Source organism: Sarcophilus harrisii, chromosome 1 (genome assembly GCF_902635505.1).
Source record: "Sarcophilus harrisii chromosome 1, mSarHar1.11, whole genome shotgun sequence".
Classification (NCBI taxonomy): domain Eukaryota; kingdom Metazoa; phylum Chordata; class Mammalia; order Dasyuromorphia; family Dasyuridae; genus Sarcophilus; species Sarcophilus harrisii.
In genome coordinates this window covers 503,348,017-503,363,437 of record NC_045426.1, presented here as the reverse complement: position 1 = coordinate 503,363,437, position 15,421 = coordinate 503,348,017, and the positions used below count along the sequence as shown (strand labels likewise).

At 37.2% G+C, this 15,421-nt stretch overlaps 1 protein-coding gene across 8 annotated transcripts in view; it reads right to left on the bottom strand.

Annotated features, from left to right (window-relative positions):
- Positions 1-1,079: 1,079 nt before the first annotated feature.
- The window catches only part of PTPRM (protein tyrosine phosphatase receptor type M), a 936,902-nt gene continuing 922,560 nt past the window's right edge, over positions 1,080-15,421 (bottom strand). For all 8 annotated transcript variants that reach the window (XM_031953603.1, XM_031953648.1, XM_031953697.1 and 5 more), the window contains one exon: positions 1,080-1,963. In XM_031953603.1, coding sequence (XP_031809463.1) covers positions 1,910-1,963 — 54 coding nt within the window. In that variant the 3' untranslated portion in view covers positions 1,080-1,909. The remainder of the gene's footprint in view (positions 1,964-15,421) is intronic.

Here is a 15,421-nt window from a genome sequence, read left to right as displayed (position 1 = left end):
GATGGAGTTTCTTTTTTTTCCCCCTTGTCAAAGGGCAAAATTTATTGAAAGGAATATAATAATACTATTACAAAGAGGTCTGAATTCTAAGGGAATACAGTAAAGTTACAGTATGAAAGAGTCACTTTATCCAGCTTCTACCATAGATTTACTAATCCTGTGGCTAAAGGGCTGGGGTATGTTAATTCTACAGCCCAAGGGTAGGGGTAGGGAGTATCTGAGATGGAGAGTTTCTTATTACTCTTAAATCATTTTTGCAAAAAAAAAAAAAATCCCCCAAACACTATGGAAATTAGTGACAATATGTCTATTATGGCTTTCTTATAAATAGTAAAAACCATTTTATGTAATGGAAGCAGGACTGTAGTCATTGTGTAAAAGTAGAATTTTTTTTAAGGCCATTTACCCTAAAGAATGTGTATATGCATGCATGTGTGAGTGTGTGTGTGTGTGTGTGTATGTATGTATTCTGATGGATGTGTGTGAATCATACTGCCATTCTTTTTTTACAGATTACTTATTATACCAAAAAATGCAGCTAAAGAATACATATAATACTCAAGCATCTTCTAATCTTCTTTACTACTCATCCATTTTAATTTTCATGCTCTCATTATCGAGTGAATGAGGCAAGGAGGGGGGGAGATCAATCCCAATCTGCAGAGGGGGAAACTGAAGCAAGCTGAGAAATTGTTAAAGGTCATTCAGGGAACGGAAGAGATGAGTATCTTGACTCTCAGAATCAGGGGCCAGCTTTCTGCCGGAGTAGCTAGCCAGTTCCAGCTCAGCAACTCATCTTTTTGGTGACCTTTTTGTGCTTTGCCTTCCATGAGAATCGGGGGTAGATGAAGCACAGACTTCTTAATGATAAAAGTCCAAACCAGTGTCTCTCAGCAAACACACTCTCTGCCCCTCTGCCTCCCAACCCCTTCCAGGATAGAATATCTCAGTTTCTCATGGGTCTCTAGAGATTTGGCAATGGTGCTTCCTCTGAAAGTTCCAAAAGGTGAAATTCAGAGCTAAATAACTGCTGCTTCAGCCCATCCATGTCCTGGTGTACCAGAAATCCAACACAAATCTGCCATGTGCCATCATTTATTGAGCTGAGAATCCATACAAGATAACAAATGTTTACATTATCATACAGTAAATAAAGCATTTCCAGGGCTTAATAAAAATGATTGTCACTCACTGTGCTTCACAAAAAATTTCTTTTAATGAATAAATAATTTGATGAAATCAAAAAAAATATTTACAATATAAACAAATGAAAAAGCTTTGGATCTATTTCACCCGGTCATCTGGTTTGACCTTTTCAGAGTGAATTCCTGTCAAGTTGTTCCTCCTTGAAACATTATTGATCAGAGAGAAACTACCACTCCAGAAAGTTAGCAGGGTTTGTTATGAGTTCTTTGTCTGTTAGTTCAGGTAAGCTACTTATACTTTCTGTTATGTATGTGTTAAAATACAAATATTAACTAAAATCATATATTATCATAAATGCCAGACAACATTCTCCACAGAACAAAAATATACACTTAGCTGTGACAATAACAAAGGATCACAGGCAACAAAATTAAACCTCAAAGGGACAAATTCCTTCATAAGAATATAATTGTGCTCTTTTAATTTACCAGATGTCTAGGCTGCTCTTTCAAGACGATGATTACGAACACAGTATCCGACGACCACAGAGAGTGTGTTTTGTGTTTCTGTCAGGCAGCAGCAGTATGGTGGAAAGTAGGCAGTGCAGGCGGGTTTATAAACACTTTCTCAGACTCTTAAAAAGAGCCAATTATACAAAGCAAAATAAGCATGACACTGAGAAGTCTTCATCTCATATACACAAACATCATGGGGCTTTGCGGTTCCCGGGAGGGCGTGAGGGTCTGCAGGGCATCTTTCTCCATCAGCCAGAATTCAAGTATTCTAAAGCGACTTCATAGCAGAACTTGTATTGGTCCTGGGGAAACAGCAAGGAAAAAACTGTCAGCCGTATGACAGCCAGCTCCAATTTTAGTTAAGACGGTTATGCCAGATTAGAGACTTAATTGGAGTCCATCAATCTCACCACCCAATATGGGAAAGGAAAAAAGTCCTTCTACCTAAGCTGTAGAAATACTCAAAAGCTTATATTTTTTCCCTAGGATCATAGATGCAGAGGTAGAAGGACCCTCCTGAGAACCAACTGAAGACTGCTCCCCCAATTTTATGGCTAATGAAACTGAGGGGTCACACAGGTAGTTAGGATGGGAAACTATGTCCTCTGACATGAGGCAGGGTTCTTTTTACTTCCCTCAGGATACTTTTTACAAGTCCTCTCTTGTTTCTGTGAGCAAATGGTATTTCAGGAAGATGAAAAACGAGGGTCATCGGGTCTCCTGGGAGAGTGTCCAGAAATATGGGCTAATATTGTCATGTGTTAGCCATATCTATCTATCTATTTATAGATAGATATACATACATATACATATATGTGTATATAGTTACCATGAGATTGGAGGACATAACTAGCAAAAGCTAGTTGCTGGACTCTGTGCAATAACATCAATCATCATCATCATGATCATTATTACCATCATCATCATCATCATCATTATACCACCATCACCATCCTTAATTATCATAGCTGGTATTTATATACTATTTATATTTACATAGTATTTATATAGTTTTAATATTTTCAATGTCCTTTGCAAATATTATCTCATTTGATCCTCACAATAACTTTGAAAGGTAGGTTCTATTACTATTTCTACAGAGAGAGAAGCCGAAGCAAACAAAAGCAAAAGGGATTTGTCCTGAATTACACATTGTCTGAGGTTACCTTTAAACTTCTGTCCACAAATCTTATCTACCTGGCCCCCTAGCTGCTGGAGAAGATGATAAGGAATGCTTCTGCTCTGGATTTTGTCCTTCAGTTAAGGAGGGTACTCCTGAGCCAATAAACATTAGTTAAGTAGCAACTATGTGCCAGGAACTGTCCTAAGCACTGGAGAGACAAAGAAAGGTAAAAGACAGTTCTTGCCCTCAAGAAGCTTATAGTCTATTTACAATCACATTCTATCGACAAACTCACAAAGGTAGCTTTTAAAAAAAATTACTGGTTAATTTTTAAATAGGAAGTGGGGCTTCATATAAAATCATCATTAATCAGCATCAAATCTTTAGGGCAGTTGACTTGAGATCCTTAGAGAGTATTGTGATATCTGTTTTGTTTTATGTTAGCACGTGGAAAAGACCCAGATACAAAGTGCTGCAATGGAGCTGTGATGTTGAAAAGTACAAAAAAAAATTTATCCTCATACTTTCCCCCTCAATTATAGATTTGAAAATGATGGGGCAAAATAAAAATAAAAATCACAACTACCCCCTCTATGCCTCAACTCCCACCCTACCCTCAAAAACAAAAACAAAAACAATCTGAACAATTGCTGGGCAATAAACAAATAATATGTACAAACAAACTATGTATTTGTGACTTGATTCATTCTTCTTTTTAATGGGGGAACATCCCAACCAATATAATAAATGGTCAGGATAGGAGACTAGACCTGTGTTTACTTTCATAATAGGGAACTTCCCATTAAATAAGTTCCTTCTACCATCAAATGTCAGTACCTTCTCTATAATTTATTGTCTGAGAGTTGCTGAGAGCTTCGAGATTTGTCCAGTGTCACAAAGGGTCAGCAGAGGGACTTGAACTCAGTTCTTACTGGCTATGAGATTGACTTTTTACCTACTACATCATGCTGCCTCTTACTAATGAGTAGTTCTGAGATCCACGTCCTGGGTTGTGATAGGGGCCATTTATATCTTAGAAAGAAGTACTAAAGAGGTCACACTTTGCTGGTGTGGTCTTTACTAAACTGTTTTTCTTTGCTGTAAGAGAAGGGTTCAATGGGGTGAGGCAGTGGATTGGAGATGATTGGAAGATCCAAAGAAAAAAATCAACAAGAGAACATTTAGAAAAAAGCCAATGGGGAAAAAAGAAGAGAAGTTATTCTGGTTTGCCTTTATGCATCAGAAAAGGCTGACCCATGAGAGTCCTCAGGAACCTTTGGAGGGGAGTCATACAGGAGAGAGACAGACTGAACCCCATTTTAGGTGAGTTGTTAAATGGCTGAGTTTCAGACCTTTTCATCAGTAGACATGGCCTGGATCATAAATAAGTAAACAAATAAATAGCTAGATAAAAATACACACACACATCTTGTTGGCTTTGTAAAAGACAATAAAACCATCCCTTGTTCACCAAACCACTCAGTTTTTAGTTATGGCTCTGGTATCTAACTTCCAGGATTTTATGAGGATCAAATGAGATATTTTAAAAAATGCTTAGTACAGTGTCTCACACATAATAGGGACTTGATAAATGCCTGTTTCCTTCTTATCAATCTCTCCCCTCAGAGATATAATTCCCATTCATTTTTCATTCTAATTGAGAATTCCTTTCACACTTCAAGCTTTTCTTCTCATATACAGATTAGACAGATAGAACAAGAGATATTATCCTATTTTATAGATATGGAAACTGAAGGCAAGAGATAAATAAACCAAGGCTCAGAAGAAGTTGACTTGTCAGAAGATAGATAGTGAGTTGCACATATCTGGAACTTTTTAAAACTACGTTATTTTTCTTGAGGAAGACTTTCCAGCTGAAAGTAAGTCCCTTATGTCAAATAACTGTTTTCTTATTTATTTCTCATTTGTTTCTTGTATTTTGAGGACTGAGCATAGCCCCTTACAGGTAGGAGATACTTAGCAAATGTCTATTGAACTCAATTATTATTATAGCCACCCAAAAAGATAAGATTATAATAAGCATGGCCACATACACACATACATACAAAAAGCATTCTTTAGATATGACATATAAAATAAACATAATTCTATGAGCTCAATTTAAATAAAAAAGTCTACTAGGGGTAGCTAGGTGGTGCAGTGGATAGAGCACTAGCCCCGAAGTAAATCACTTAACCCCAATTGCCTCAGCAAACAAAACAAAACAAAACAAACCTCTACCAATCCCATGCTTCCCATTACAGTAGGAGTTCTTTATCTGGGTATTATCTACCACTAAGGTGTCCAAAGCTTGAATTCCAGGAATTCATTTACTTGGATAGGAAAAAAGCATCTTTACGTTGAGAAGCTTCTAAATGCAATTTAGAATTCCTTTAATTATGAATTTTGAAAAAAAATTTGAAAGGGGGTATATAGGCTTTGTGGTATAAAACCAAAGGTTAAGAACCCTTAATGGGGAGGCTACAAATTGGTGTATAAACTAAACACTCTTATTATTATTATTATTATAATTATTATTATAGCTTTTTATTTACTAGATAGATGCATGGGTAATTTTTCAGCATTGACAATTGCAAAACCTTTTGTTCCAACTTTTTCCCTCCTTCCCTCCACTCCCTCCCTCAGATGGCAGGTAGACCAATACATGTTAAATATGTTAAAGTATATGTTAAATACAATATATGTATACATGTCCAAACAGTTATTTTGCTGCACAAGAAGAATCGGACTTTGAAATAATGTACAATTAACCTGTGAAGGAAATAAAAAATGCAGATGGACAAAAACAGAGGGATTGGGAATTCTATGTAGTGGTTCATACTCATTTCCCAGACTTCTTTCACTGGGTATAGTTGGTTCAATTCATTACTACTCTATTGGAAGTGATTTGGTTCATCACATTAAACTGAACATTCTTTATTATTCACCCAGGAAAAAAAATTCTTTTCCTGGGTGGATGGCTATTTATTGAGTCAATGTTGTTCTAACATTTATTATTTTAGGAATTAGTAACATTTATTTTGGAAAAATTAAAAAAAAACTCCTTTAATTTAAAAAAGTTTCAAAATCTTTTTTAACCTAATAATGGTGCTGTCATTCTAGTCACAAAGAGCAGTAATATTTCTATTATTTGTGTGCTTTATAGAGATGACACAGATTTTTACCACTGAAACCTCAGGGACCCCCATCCCTTTTTATGGAAAAATGGTTTTGTGCATAGATCTAATTGTGCAATTAATTTCAATGACTACTAGGAACCAGGCAGGAACATTACCTGGCTCTACTCCTTTAACATATTAAAATGCATTAAGTGGTGAAATGTAGTAGCTGGCCTGGGGCCACAACACAGGCAAAGAAACACAGAAGGGATTTCACGCTTCAGTGCTGACGACCCGTAACCCCTGGAAGTCACTGAAATTGCCCTGTCGTACTCATGACTATAATTCTCAAAATGAATCTGCCCTCTCCCATCTCATCCCCACTAAACAGACTGCCAATTCCACAGTATGTGATTACTGGCTTCTGGATTAGTCAAATAAGGGAAGCAGGCAGGAATACAACTAATTAGAGCCCCGACCTCCCAGCATCTCCTAAGAGCCTGAAATTTTCTTGCCCTGCAAACTGATTATACTTGATCACCAGGTACAGGTTGTCTTCTGCACAGCAGTCCCTTCTTTCAATTCCTTTGCATTTGAGCAGTATAATTAAGCCATGTGAGGTGTCCCTCTGCTTAGGGGAGAGAATTTTCTCCTTTTTTTCTAGATGCTTCCACTTTCAGGCTCATTAATTAGTTTTAGGCTTGAAAAGAGGGCAAAAATGGAATGTGTGCTGACAAAGAGAAGACTAGCTCGCTGCTGGGACCCAAGCATAGAACTGGAGAGTTAATAGAGATCTTTGAGAACCTCTAATCTTCCCTAGAGTATCAATGTGTTCCATGACATTACTAACAAGTTGTTATACTGCCTCCAATGGAATATGTTCAGCAGTGGGGAGCTCACCACCACTCCAAAAAAGCCCACTCCATTTTGGGGCTGTTGTTCTAATTTTTAGGAAGGTTTTTTCCTCCTTACATTGAACTTAAATCTACTATTGTAATTTCTCACCATTTGGCGTTCAGTCTTTGGGCCCAATCAGAACAAATCTTGTTCCTCTTTTATATGACAACTCTTTAACCCATTCATCTTTTCCCATTTTTTGTGGGTTAAACATCTTAAGCTCCTTCCATTGATTTTTTTAAGGGCTCAGTTGCTAACATGGCTTTAAATCTGCTTGATAAAGTAGCTTGATAAAGTAAACCAAATTAGACCCAATAGCTCACATGTTTATAATTTCTCTATGGACACTGAAGTTCTAGTGATGTACTTAAAGAAAGCATTTGACCTTTATGGCTACCATATCCCTCAGTTAACTGTCTTGAGCTGAAAGTTTATTAAGTCTTTTTCACATGAAAGATTTTCTAGAGCTATATTTCTCCCCTACCCCCTTTTACTTATATAGTTGATTTTGAACTCAGACCTACAGCTTAACATTTTCCCTTGCTAACTATTGTTATTAGGTTTTATCCCTCAGTTAACTGTCTTGAGCTGAAAGTTTATTAAGTCTTTTTCACATGAAAGGTTTCCTAGAGCTATATTTCTCCCCTACCCCCTTTTACTTACATAGTTGATTTTGAACTCAGATCTACAGCTTAACATTTTCCCTTGCTAACTATTGTTACTAGGTTTTAAAGTACAAAAATAATGTCCCTTTCACAGTTCATAATCAAGCCACTATATTTCCTTCATCTAGGTCACTGATGAAAATAACAGAACAGGACCAGGGATTCTTGACTTGAGGTATCTCTCAAGTAAACATTAATTCATTAACCATATTCTTTGGATTGGCTTGACCGTCCAAATATGAGCCCATCTAATTGTACTATTACACCATTTATAATGGGGCAGCCGATGTTGCAGTAAATAGAGCACTGGGCTTAGAGCCAAGAAGACTCATCTTCTTCCCAAGTTCAAATCTGGCCTCAGACATTTGTTATGTGACCTTAGGATGGTTGTTTTACCTGTTTGTCTCTGTTTTTCTCCACTCTAATATTTTTTGCCAAGAAAACCCTAAAATGGCATCACAAAGAATCAGAAATGACTGAGCAACAATAAGAACAACACAATTTATAATTCTCTACTTTGCAAAGATAATTTTGAAAGGCTTTGCTGAAAATCCAGACACAGAAAATTCAATGGTATTTCTTTGATTTGCTAGTCTAAAAATCTTGTTTTAATAAAAGGATATGCAGTTAGTATGGCATGACCTGTTCTTAATGAATTCATGCTGGTTTTCAGTCCTTGTTTCTTCCTCTTTTAAATGCTTATATCATTCATTCCTTCAGCAGTGGGGTACCCCATCATGTGCTCTCTAATGAGAGATGTACAACCACTCAAACAAGATCAATTTGATCTCTAAACAAGAAAAAAACTAATGGATTTAAAAACGCTTATTATTCAAATTATATCTGTGACAGATACCGTGGATGGACAATGAGCCACATCCAGACTTGAATAGAAAGAAGAGAATAAGCTCTGAATGAGCATTGGGAAAACTATACAGTGACTTCAAACAATCTCAAGCTACTTTGTGACATAAGAACCCATTTTTTAATATCGATAAATATCTAGCACATAGTAGGTACTTTAAAAATGACTAGTGGCTGACTAGTGATGCTCCATGCCCATCATCATGGAATACCACAATCTCTAAAGAGAAAATGTGGGGGATGACCTAAAGGAAAATGGTCCCTCTATTTGTGTGCAAGAAGTGGTGTTAATGATATAATCTGAGTAAGAGATATTTGGAAAAAGAGGTGGGCCAGTTTACATAGTTAGAATAAAAAATAATAGCTGGGAAGTCTACATGTGGTACTAGCAACCCCCAAAATGTTTTTTTTAAAAAAACTAGGAGTTGGTCTGCAGAATATTATATAAATCCTCAATTGAGAACTCAAGAAGAGAGTTTTACAAGATGAGAAGGTAACATTGGATTGTGATTTGTAACAATGGATGCTTCCAAATTTCGTCTATGATTATGTGCCATTTCTCTTGCAATTAATTAGGGTAGGAAAAGAAAGCATAACAGTGGGAAATAATGCTGAATAAAAATCTCAGGATAGAGATGAATCAGTCAATCAACAAAAATGCACATAAAGACCTTCGAGATCCTGACTCAAAACAAAAGTATCACTTCTCTGGGAGCAGGTGCAGCTTGGCACCTGAAGAACTACAGGTGCTCTGATTTACTGGCCATCTGGGGACATCAAAAACTCACCACTGTCTAAATGGCAGAGAAGATTCAAAGAGATCATTCTCCAATGGTTACCTGGGGCAAAATTCCTCTCTCTACTCCATCTGCCCTTTGAAACTAAGAAGGTTTGGCAATTTGCAATTTTGATCTTGGATTTTATTCTTATGGATTCTTCAACTTAAAATAAAGCCCTTATTATAGACTGTACTAATGTGAAGCAAAAGGAATTTACATACACTAATAATTCAAAGCAGAATTATTTGGACCAATGTCATTTAGGTTATAGAATGTGTAGCTGCACTATTTTACAGTGTAGCCTCTAAATCAATAAATATTGCTATTCATGGAAACACTTGCATTTTTCTGATAATATGATATAAATAATAATGAAATATACATATATATTTTATGTGTGTGTACATGTTTATTAATTTTACTTGGTGACTGGGGTTCTTTGATTGGAAATGCAGTGGCCACTTATGGGCCCTGACTCAATACTGATGGACACAGAAACCTTAATTGGCTCCATTTTTCTTATCTGGGTTGGTTTGCTCCTTCTTAGACAGTCTGCTGGCCCTCTGCTCCCAGGGACCCACCACATTGTTGCTGGACACCCAACTGACTTGAACCTTATTGCAGTTCAGAACTCTTGCATTCAGAAGCTACCAATCCCTGCTTTCAAGGAAGTAGGGACTATTAGGCATGCCTCAATAGACCTTTATATTTTTAAAATATATTTTATTTATTTATTTAAATATATTTTAAAAAACATACATGACTATGTTACAAGTACCTTAACACCATACCTGAGTATCTTTTTTGTTTTTGCATCTCCAGCACCTAGCAGAGTGCCCTATGCAAAATAAATGCTTGTTAGATTGGATTGAAATAAAATTGATAGTGCTAGGAATACCACACGAAATCTTAAATTTAGACAACACAAATCTCTTCTCCTGGGTTCTCTTAACTCTTTAATGGGAACACAAGATTGGCTGAGAGAACACTTTGGAGGCTGCCTAAAATGAGGAGGTGAGAGCAGTTCCCACATCATTCACTTGAAAACACACACACACACACACACACACACACCCCAAAACCTAGTTTCTGTCTTGTAAGTTCACCCTCCCACTCTGCAATCGGCAATCACTTTTTTATGTGCTGAAAGCTAACCTGATTCAAGAAGCAAAATTTTCAATCTTAAAGATGTCCTTTGAGAATGCCCAGCTTTCAACTCTATTTGTATATTTTTTCTTTCTTTTTTCTTTTTTTTTACAACTTCATTTTATTTGCAGTTCCAAAATCTTTTTCTCCATCTACCCCTTGAGATGGCAAGATTCCTGGGGACTTAATAAAGAGACACTTAGATAATCAGAATTGCAAAATCTGAGGGGTGCAGAGAGAGGGGGAATCAAGCAGATAGAAAAGAGTTGTTCTCATACATTAATTCTAGAATCCTTTCTTCTCTCTCCCATATACATGGAATTTGTGTGAACCCATGGGGCCCATATCTAACAATTCAGTCAAGAAATATTTATTGGTGCCTAGAGAAAATGAAAAGCTGTATTAGGCTCTTAACCATGCATTATTTTCTTTGATGCAGCTTACAGTGGGGAAAAAAAGGTCCCTGGAAAAGTTCTAAGGGTGGGGGTGGGGGAAGGGAGAGTTTCATGGTCGTACTTTCTGACACCTGCCAAATTCTATTCCATCTTTTCTGTTTGCAGAACACACCATCTATTGATTGTTATTTCTTGGGAACCCTAAGGATTCAAGAGAATGAGCCTATGCATCCATAAATCAGCCAGGCTGGAAAGTAATGTACAATGGTAATCACGGAAGAAGGCATTTTCAGGATCGAGGAAAACACTCTCAGGAATGCTGTGGTCTGGAATCTAAACACTAAGCCTCTTAGGTTCCTCAAAGGCAGCACTATAAATAATTGTTGATAGGATCATATATTCAAAGAACCTCAGAATATCAGATCCAATTTCCTCAATGATGAGGAAAGCAAGGAACAGTAAAGTTTAATGACTTGCTCAGGATCATAGTATGTGTTTGCTTTGGGATGTCAGCCCAAGTTTTCCTGACTTCTTCCAGCATGCAATCTACTCTACCAAGTTATTCCTCTAGGAAGGACACCTTAAAGGTTAATTATGGCTATGAAAGAAGAAATATGTAGTTAGTGCCTTTAATTGCTAGAATTTTTTTGGTGATTGGATATGGGGAGGGAAAGAGAATGATCAAAGATGATTTTAAAATTGTGCATCTGGGAAAGTGGAAAGATGGTGACATCCTTGACAGAAATGGGGAAATGAGGAGGAAAGTTGGCTTTAGAAAGAAAGTTAATGAGTTTCAACTTAGATATTTTGAATTTGAGTACACTACTCATAGAATCATAGATTATACAGTAAGAATGGTCCTTAGCGGCCATGAAGTCCAAACTCTTTCATCTTACAAATAAGGAAATTGAAGGCCAGGAATATCAAATGCCTGGACAAAGATCATATGGGATATTTAGTTGTAGATATCTAAAAGGCAGCTAATGATACATGTGAAAGTGGATCCTGAGAAGAGATTATAGCTAGATATATAGATTTGTAGAGTCATATGATTACAGATAATGACTGACCTCATGAAAATTGAGGAGATAGCCTAGAAAAAAAAGATAAGGACCTGGAGTAGAGCCTTGGGGACATGTATTATTGATGATCCAGTAAAGGCGAATTAGAGGGATTAGAAAAGTAGGAAGTAAATCAAGAGAGAATAATATTAGGAATATTGAAGGAAGAGAAAGAACCCAGGAGAAGGAAGTGGTCACTAGTATCAAATGATCAATAAAGAAGAAGACTGAGAAAAAGGCACTGAATTTATCATTTTGTTTCAGTTGAATAGTGAAGATGGAAACTGGATTGTAAGGAGAAAATCTGAGAGTTGGAAGAAACCTCCGATGTTATGAACTCCTCTTTTAATATCTGTAAGTAGTCATTCAACTTCTGAATACATTCTCAGCTGTGGAATTCATCACCTCTTAAAGAAGCTCAGCTCGGTTGCTGATTCTTTGTGTGGTCTTAGGCACATCTATAACCTCTCTGGTCCTTCATCTGTAAAAAGACTCGATGAACTCTAGAGACCCTTTCAATCTGAAATATATTCTCCTATGCTTCCATTCTACTTTTTGAAAGCGACTAGAATGCGCTACGAGGCAAGGCATTTCCCTAAATTCCCTAGAATGTTTTTTGGGTAGGTAGAAACCTTTCTTCAAACCCCAAAGCTTCAAATACATGTAAGAAATGTTCAATTTTCTAAATCTTTTAAATATCACAGTCTAGCAAAGGAGGCAGATTTCAAAAACACTAAAAGAAAAACTTCCTAGTAATGAGGGTGATCCCAAAGTGGAATGGCATGCTTCAGCAGACTGTTCTCCCTTATCAGGAGTCTTCAAATACAGGTTGTCTGGCCACTGATTGAAGATGTGGTAATTATAACTCTTGGATGAGACTAGATGACAACTCTGAGATTCTCAATCCAACAGTTTTTTTTCTTTTTCCACATAGATTAGTACTCACTGATTGATGAATAGAGAGAATGACTTCATGAAATCTTCAGACAACCTCCAGTTAGCAAATAAAACCCCAGATGATGACAAATATGTTCTTTATAGTAGTGCTCATATTTTTTCCCTACTAAATCAGTATTCTAATGCTTTTTATTGGTTTGGAGGCAACTCTAGACTCTCCTAGGTTCTATATCAAGCTACAAAAACCATTGGGCCCAATGACATACTTTATGAATGATTGCTTCTCAACATATTAAATTCAATTATTTTCAAAATTGAACCCTACTTTTGGGTAGCTAGATGATACAGTAGATTTAGCAATGGGCTTGGAGTTTTCCGAATTTATCTATTACTGCTGAGGGTACCATATCTTCCCAATCATTAATCTAGATGCATCATCAACTTCTCACTCTCAACATGTCCCTCTGTATCCAATCTGTTGCTAAGGTCTATCAATTGCACTTTTGTGACATCTCTCAAATGCACATCCCCTTTTCTCCTCTGACATTGCCATCACCCCGAGGCAGATCACTTTCCATCTATACTATTGTAATAGCCTCTCATCAGGTCTGCCTGCCTCAAATCCCTTTGTACTCTTGCCTATCTTCTTTAGTTGTCAAAATGATGTTTCTTTAAGACCAAGTCCACAACCCCATATTCAATAAACTCCAGTGGCTCCCTATTACTCCTAGGATCAAATATACAATCTTGTTTAGCTTTTAAAACCCTTCATAATCTAGACCCCAGTTTTTTAAACTGTGGTTTTTGACTCTATATGAGATCTCCTAACTGAATATGAAGGTCATGAAATTATGATTTATTATTAGCAAATATTTGATTTGTATACCTATTTTATGTACCTATATATCTGGAGTCACACACATCTTTCTTGGACAAAAAGAGGTTGTGAGTAGAAAAAATTTAAGAGGTAATTATTTAGATCCTTCTTATCCTTCAAGCTTCTGACATTTTATTCCTCTCCACCTACTCTGAGATCCAAAGCCCCCTGCTACTCCTCAGACATGGCACTCCATCTAACTGAGAGTTTTCCCTCATGCTTGGGACTCTTTTCTTCCTATCTTCACCTCCTGGCTTTCCTGGCTTCCTTTAAGTCTCAGGATCATTTCTAATCCCCCTTAATTGCAATACTTTCCCTCTGAGATTATCTCCAATTTGACATGTATTTAAGTATTTTTTAGATACATCCAGTGTAGGAAGGCATTAAGATCTGGGGAAAAGGAGAGAAAGTGTCCTAAAGTAAGTAGGACTTAAGTCCTGAAGGCAGTGAAGCCATCAGAGGTAAGGAGTGAGAACATTTCAGACGGGGACAATCTATACACAGTCATGAAGATGGGAGCTGCTATTCTGTGTCTGAGAAAACAGTACGTTTGCCTCTGTGACTATAATCAAAGAGTTTATGCAGGTAAGTAAAGTATAAGGAGTCTAAAAATGTAAAAAAAGACCCAAGTTATGAAGAACTTTAAATGCCAAACAGGGGACTTTATATTTGATCCTGTAGGTAATATAAAAAGCCACTAGGAAGCTCCAAATGAGTTCTAATGTCTTAAGATCCTTCCTACTTAGCTAGCATCAAGGATCCTTTTGGCACTTAACTTTGTACTCCACGGAAAATAATCATTTATTTCATCATCACATCAAAGTACCATATTCTGTATTATTGACATAGAAAGAAGCCTGCCATTTCTCCCAATAAGTCTTGTAAGCAGCAAAATTGACTGCCAGCTATTAGGAAAAAAAAGTAAGCTAACTGTAGAGGATTCTATTTCTAATGTGGATCTATTTAATTCAGGCAAATTCAGTGAGCAAAATGACATTTTATCAAGGTCAGTTTTACTAAATGCCAGCCAAGGGTTATAAGCTATACATCTGTCTAGAAACCAAAAGGTAGCCAAATTCTGAATTTTTAATTGGGGTGGATGTCTGCCACGATATAGCAGCCTTGGTGGTACCTCACAAGCCTAAGAAATCACCTCTTTGTGAATTCATTTGTGTGCCAGTCAGTGACTCTGGCGTACTGTCCCACTTGGGGACTTACCCACCACTTACCAATCAGTTGGCAATTCATTCAACACTAGTCTCTATAAACTGCTTAGAAGGATTGATGTTTGCCATATATACCCTATACAGAGGAGCAGGCGGGAGCAGTGGGTGGAGAGGTGGACCCAACACACTGGCCAATGAGACAACTGTTAGTAGCTGATGAGAGAGAGTGCATGCACCTGGCAAAATGGTCATTTCCCTTCCAAGTCTCCTTCCCCAGGCCGCGCTTCCTGGACCTATCACAACTCATCATGCATAAAACATATGTCTGGGGAGAAGCAGATGTCCAAATGAAGCTGTTCACGTTAACTAGGGTTTGATTGTCTCTAGGAGTTATAACCATTACCAGCACCATTATAATTTACCAAGCCCCAATTATGTACATGGCACTGTACAAATGTTTAATACACTATTATATAGATGAATGGATCTGGGGTCCTTTGATAGTGACTACAGCTAATTTCCCATCTCAAAATATGACCTGCTTGGTGACTCTAAGTTAGCATCTTCATCCCCTAGCTCAGGAGCTGAGGATACATGGGGTTGGACTCTGCGGCTTTCACATTTTCTACCCCCCAGGGAAAAGCCTTTTAAAAACTTGCCAGCTCATCTCCCCCAGCCCATACAAAGGCCTCCCCCACTACCACAGGGAGGATTAATCTTACTGCTCCCCAATTCATCCTTTCCCAACACAAGACTACAAAAGCCTAATCT